At 28.4% G+C, this 6,615-nt stretch overlaps 1 protein-coding gene across 1 annotated transcript; it reads right to left on the bottom strand.

Annotated features, from left to right (window-relative positions):
* Positions 1 to 1,185: 1,185 nt before the first annotated feature.
* Positions 1,186 to 5,017, bottom strand: LOC133817371 (cysteine-rich receptor-like protein kinase 44). The gene is made up of 7 exons (XM_062249872.1): positions 4,198 to 5,017; positions 3,982 to 4,083; positions 3,309 to 3,463; positions 2,978 to 3,188; positions 2,605 to 2,842; positions 1,723 to 1,873; positions 1,186 to 1,624 (listed from the first exon to the last, which is right to left on the bottom strand). The coding sequence occupies exons 1-7, from the start codon at positions 4,724 to 4,726 to the stop codon at positions 1,298 to 1,300; spliced, it is 1,713 nt and encodes a 570-aa protein (XP_062105856.1). The 5' UTR covers positions 4,727 to 5,017; the 3' UTR covers positions 1,186 to 1,297.
* Between the last annotated feature and the right edge of the window lie 1,598 nt (positions 5,018 to 6,615).

Here is a 6,615-nt window from a genome sequence, read left to right as displayed (position 1 = left end):
TCCAACACCATATCACGAGTGGCAACATCTCGAAATATGACAATAGTATATTAATTTTTTAAGATTGATTCACCTTTTTTTTTATATTTTATTTATGTATTTGAAATAAAAATAGCATTTAGGTATCTAAATGATACAAAGTGTAAAGAATGAGAATTGCAGGTGAAAAAAATCCTAAAAATTTACATTCATCCTTGGAATTATGAAACAAATAATTATTGTTTAGAGGTTAAAGAAGATTTTAACTTTTAGAGAGATGTCATTAATATTGTTTTACAACTTTACATCATTAATAGATTATATTTTCTTTATCTTAATTGCAAAAAAAACATAAGTCTTCCAAAAAAAATATATCTTTAGAAATTTGGTCTTATTTTGTGGTGACAAAAATTGCTGAAAAAAAATCTTGAAAATCGCCACAATAAGGTCAAAACTACCTATTGTGTCAACATATGTACATTACATCACTACAATTATTTGGTCACTATAGTCGCTGCAATAGACACTTATATTATTGTAAATTACTTCTCGAATAGTTTTATTTGAGCACACATATAAAGACAATATTATTTGAATATGTCTTCTTTATTGGTCTAATTTTTCACGAGAAAATGTATTAAATTAAAATAATATATATTATTTATTTGTTTAAGAAAACCTATTAAGGGGAAAAATATCGTTACAGTTAAAGGTTTTAAAAAATATATATCTCTATGTATAAAAAGTGAGTAGATAACAAATATTTTTGGTTTTAACAAGTTCTTTTGTTAATTTTTACGGAATATTCTAAAATTTTAATGTAATATACTTTTAAAACAAATTAAAAATATATATATTATTTATATTAATATATATTCAGATGTTATATACAAGATTATTTTTTTATTAATATTTAATAATAGACTAGATATTTATTAATTATATTAATATAAATTTAAATATTAAAAAATATCATTATTATAATAATATATAATACAAGATTAGATATTTAATAATTAAAATTTTTAAAATATATATTTATTGATTATATTAATATAAATTCAAATATTATAAAATATCATTATTATAATAATATTTAATACATAACTAAAAATTTAATAATTATATTAATATAAACTCACATGTTATAAAATAATTTTTTTACTTTTTTTAAAGGTACAAACTTAGAAGACTTTTTTTTCAATATTATTATTATTATACTTTCAATGCTATATATCATTGTCCCAATGCAAATGACAACAAAGACCATACATGTTGTAAATACAAGTTAATTACATATCTTCAACAACAGCTAGTACTAACGAGGGGAAGGTTCAGTAATAGAAGCTTCATTTACAGACTCATTCTTAGGCTGATTCATTCTTGAATTGAAATCTGATGGCGATGGCATACTTGATCCCATGCTGCTATGCATAAAGAAAGCTGGCTTTGAGGGTAATGGGAGAGAAACAGAGTTGCTATTTAACATGAGAACAATAGCATTCATGGTTGGTCTGTCAACTAAATTATCCTGGACGCACAATAGTCCTATATGAATACATCTTATTATTTCACTTCTTATCCCAATTCTCATTAATGGATCTACAATATTTGTAGCATTTCCTTCCCTCCATTCTCTCCATGTCTGCAACAACAATGATATTAACATTAAAGTTCTTTCAATTTTTTATTTATTTTATATATACATTATAGTGCTCGTGATTTTTGGTAAGTTATACTTACATAGCTTAAAAGGTCTTCGGTATGTTCTCCTTCTCGGAAACAATTTATTTTCTGTCCGCTTATTATTTCTAAAAGTAATACACCAAAACTAAATATATCAGATTTGATTGAAAATTGTCCATGCATGATATATTCGGGAGCCATATATCCACTGCAAACACAATAAATTAATAATTGTAATTAGTATTTATTTGACATGGAAATCATCTATAAGATCTATAATTTTACTTAAGGAATTACCATTTTGGCCACCTCTTATAACATGTGTTTCTAATACAGAAAAAATAATTCTTTGTATTATATAACGGTAAAAATAACCACTTATGCCTATTTTTAATTTAAATTAAAAAAATTATTGAAAATAAAACTATATATTTTTTTTAGTTATTTAATTTTAGATTTCCTCAATTAATTTTATAATTTTTTAACAAAATATTATAAATATATTAATGCAAACAAAATGATAAATATAATTTTTTTTATTTTATTTTAATTTTAGAAATGATTTTTTTAATAAGAGTGTATCGTTAAACAAATTTATATAAAAAAAAATATTAATGCATTTTAAGTGGGTGAATTATTGGCTTTCCAAAAAAAAAATTTGACTAAAAATACATATAAGAGATAATTTTTTTTTACTATTTTAAAAAATAGTTTTTTTTTAATTCTAATGTTAAATTTAGCAATAAAATTAAATGCAGGGGCCAAAGTTGCAGTTTATTTTATACTTATTACTTAATTGCATCATAACTTTAAGATGTGGAAGTTGATGACTATATATGGGATACAAAATTATTAGAAGAAAATTAAACTAATTTTATGCCATGTCATTAGTAGTCATAAAAACAATAAATAACTTAGTTTTAGATATTGTGTACTTACTATGTTCCTACTATTTGTCTCGTATTGTCTTGAGTTTGATCAACAACAAAAAGTCTTGCGGTTCCAAAATCTGCTATCTTGGGATGCATATTTTCATCTAAAAGGATGTTGCTCGCTTTGAGATCTCGATGAATAATTCTCAAACGAGAATCTTCATGAAGGTAAAGGAGTCCTCGAGCCATGCCTCCTATTATTTTGTAACGCCTATCCCAATCTAAATTCTTACGCTTTGATGAATCTGCAAATTAGTAAATACAAGTATATGTTAAGGATAAAACTTTTAATAAAGCATAATAGATATGTGTTTGTGCATGTTCATTTTCTATGATTAACTATGTTTTAGAGTCCAATTATCATAGGAATACAACCGTACCAAATATGAAAGAATCAAGACTTCCATTTTGCATACACTCATAGACAAGAAGCCTTTCGTTTCCTTCTAAGCTGAAACCGAGAAGCCTTACAAGATTGCGGTGTTGTAGCTTGGCAACTAGCGTTACCTCATTCTTGAATTCGAGATCACCTTGGGATGATCTTCTAGATAATTTTTTCACAGCTATGTCTTGACCATTAGAAAGTCTACCCTGAAACACATTAATATAGCAACAAAATTAACAATTATAGGATTGAATTGGACTTGAAAATTACTTAGTATGTAAAAAAAAAAACATTATTAATTTATTATATACTTCATTAATTCTTACCTTGTAAACAGCACCAAATCCACCCTGTCCAAGCTTATTTTCCTCAGAGAAATTATCTGTAGCAAGTTTGATTGTCTCATAACTGTATTGCAATGATTCTACACTTACAGTTTCTTCTGCATCAGGTTCGTTTGAGCGGTGATTAACTTGAACAACTGGATAAAAATATAATTTCATCATTTCTCTTAGGCCATCAATAGTGTAATTTATAGATTGAATTATGAGTGCATGTGATAAGACTAAAACTATTCTGAATTGACTGAGGCTCTATTATGCCGTGTGTCTATTGATCTCAAGTTTAAATAAAATTAATATAAAATGATGATATACAAAGATATCTTAAATGACTGGTAAACTGTCATATAAAAAATTAGAATTATAATTATTTAGGTGTAAAAAATAACAAAAAAATTTTTGCTGCACCGTAAATGCACCATAGGACACTTGATTATCAAATTTTAATCACTCTCCCTTTTTCTACTAATAAAATATAATCGATTAACTATGGACTAATTATAATACTCTAGATAAATTCTAAAATTAAATGAATTAATTTTAAAGACTAGGATTTTTTTTTAAGAATAAGAAAAAAAAAAAGAGACTTCAATATTCACATCAGCTTCGGTTAAATTAATTTTTGTCTTGACAAAAAAAAGAAAATGGACCAACTTACAAAACATAATAATAACGATGGAAATGATTAACCCCACAAACGCAGTAGACGCAACAACAATTATAACTATTGTTCGAGCTGAAGACGTGTTATTCTTCGTTCCTGCAAAATCCAGTAATTGATGACATATGATGAGTTTTAAACTTGTAACTGTAATATGATAAACAAAGTTAATAATAATAATAATAATAAGATTATATTCTGATTTTGTTTTACCGGGTTGAAGCATTAATGGCGGAGGAGGAGATGCCGTTGGGGGTTTTGGCAGTGGGGATGGTGGCGAAACTTCTTCGGCCGTAGAATTATAGAAAAGGTAATCTTCATATCTAAATTTACAACTGGGGGCCAATATTACTCCCCCAAATGTCCTAAAACTCGATCCCGGAAAAGTCCCAACTACATAATCCAAACAATTGATGCAGTCGTTCTGGGACAAGTCAGGTGTGCACATCACAAGCCCATATATGGTTTTAAATAGTATTGGACTTTGTACTCTTGCTGCAGAAAATTTTCGAAGAGAGCCACCAGCCGCAGCTCGACTTTTCAGGTTATTTGTCAAATTCATAAGAACATCAAAATATGCCACAACAGAATCGGATGGTACGTTTGCGGTTTGATATAAAATTCGATTTGGACTAGTTTCCATGAGGCCAAACAAGGAGCGGTTAGAGTAGCGCAACATGCATTTGTCGGCCCATTGGACTGCCTCCTTCTGATTGGGGCAGGCCTCTCGGACAACATGCATAGTCTCGTTAAGACAGCTCCGGCAGACCTCGATCGTAACGTCCCCTTGGCATGCTCCGATTGCGAAAACTTGGCTGGAGGCACTGCCGAAAGAGAAATTGTAAAAGCCGTAGCCATTGTGGTTTTGGGAGTTGAGAAGGTTTGAGAGGAGGTGATTGAGATTATCATGGTAGGTACTGTTAAGGGTGAAGTTACCTTTGTCATTAAAACAAATGGTCTGGGCTGTGGCTTGTTGTGCAACGAGAATAAATATTGAACAAAGTAGGGGGGAAAATAGTGATGTCCTCGTGGCCATCGACATGGTTAATATTTTGATATTATGCTTGGTAAGATATATATGTGCCTTGACAAATATTACATGCATGCTTGGTAAGAATATTAGTCTTTTTTTTTTTTTAATATTACTCTTATATTTCGACAAAGTCATACTTACATAACTTTGATCAAAGAGGTTCAATTCGTGTTCCACGCTGAATACTTTTATGTTTTTGACTATTTTTATTAAAAGTATGATCACTAGGGAGACCTGAGAAACCCATTATTCACTTCAATAATAGAGAGTCAGCTTGACATTAATATTGTATAACTTGACCAAGATTCATTTTCCATACGCGTATTTGGTTCACGATTGAATAAATGAAAGCACCATGGAGCACAATTGTGACATTAACGTGTGAAACAGTGAACTTTTACCGTGTAAAATTGTGGACTTTGGACGTTTACTTCGTCAAACTAGCTCAATGAGTCGAATGGAAAAACATTAGTAGAAACATGACTTAGAGATCTTTTGTGACACTTTTAACAAATGTAAGATATACCCGTATGAGTAAACGTAGTGACATATAATAATTTATAACATTTTTAAATGTCACTAAATTTTTTATTATAATAAATTACATATTTATTTTTTATATTAAAAATAATTTTAATGACATTTCAAAAATGTTACTGAACGATATTAGTCGCATTTTTAAAAATGCCATTAAAATATTTTTTTAATATATAATTTTTTATTTAAAAAAAACATTAAGCACATATTTGACAGTTGAAAATGTCTTATTGATTTTAAATAATTTTATACAAATTTAACTTAATATTCACAAATTAAGACATTCTAGTGATCAAAATAAAGTTTGATAAATATTGTCAATAATACATAATTGTAGCGACAGAGAATTTCTTAAACAACAATGTTGCGATATTTTATTACACGCAAGTGCATGTATCATACAAGTAGTAACTCACACAGGTGAGGTCGAACCCAAGGGAATTGCAGTTAAGTACTAACCAAATTGGATTTATATTTTTATTTGGCAACAATAAAATTTGGTTTTAAAATAATAATGCAGAAAACACAACAAGCAAAACAACAAATAAAAAGGGTTTAACAATGGATGTGAAATTAGGGATATGATTTCAATTGTTTTGATTACCCAATTGTTAACACTAGTCAACTATTCTTCTTCCTCCAATGAGATGACAGATTATAAAATCACCTAAACTCTTTTCAGATCATTAAGGTACTAAATTGCATTGTCAACTATTGCATTTCTGAGATAGTACAACAAACAATTCGCATTAAGCAATAATCTACAAGTCACATAAGCTATGCGAATACTTTCGTTTCACATCAAAACCTATGTTTATTCATTTAGAGCATTCCTAATATTCACTTTTCAGATTTCATATTAGGATCATGAATCATGCTTAAGGTGATCAATCTCAAGCGTGCATTAAGCACAAAGATAAACAAATCACATAAACAAGGAAGAAGGAATAATCAAATAGCAATAATCCATGGGATAATCTCAGTCAATATCCATCAAATCCCTAAATAGGAGTTTAGCTCATAATCTCAGTATTCATATCCATAATCAAACTAAACATAAA

The sequence above is a fragment of the Humulus lupulus genome, chromosome 2 (genome assembly GCF_963169125.1).
Source record: "Humulus lupulus chromosome 2, drHumLupu1.1, whole genome shotgun sequence".
Classification (NCBI taxonomy): Eukaryota; Viridiplantae; Streptophyta; class Magnoliopsida; order Rosales; family Cannabaceae; genus Humulus; species Humulus lupulus.
This window is presented reverse-complemented; position numbering and strand designations above follow the sequence as displayed.

Excerpts from the sequence above, each read along its gene's own strand:
- LOC133817371 (XM_062249872.1), bottom strand. The coding sequence starts at position 4,726 with ATGCATGTTGTCCGAGAGGCCTGCCCCAATCAGAAGGAGGCAGTCCAA. Across the intron at positions 3,464-3,981 it reads CATCGTTATTATTATGTTTT|TTGTTCAAGTTAATCACCGC; the intron begins GTAAGTTGGTCC and ends ATTTTTATCCAG. Across the intron at positions 2,843-2,977 it reads TCTTGATTCTTTCATATTTG|ATTCATCAAAGCGTAAGAAT; the intron begins GTACGGTTGTAT and ends ACTAATTTGCAG.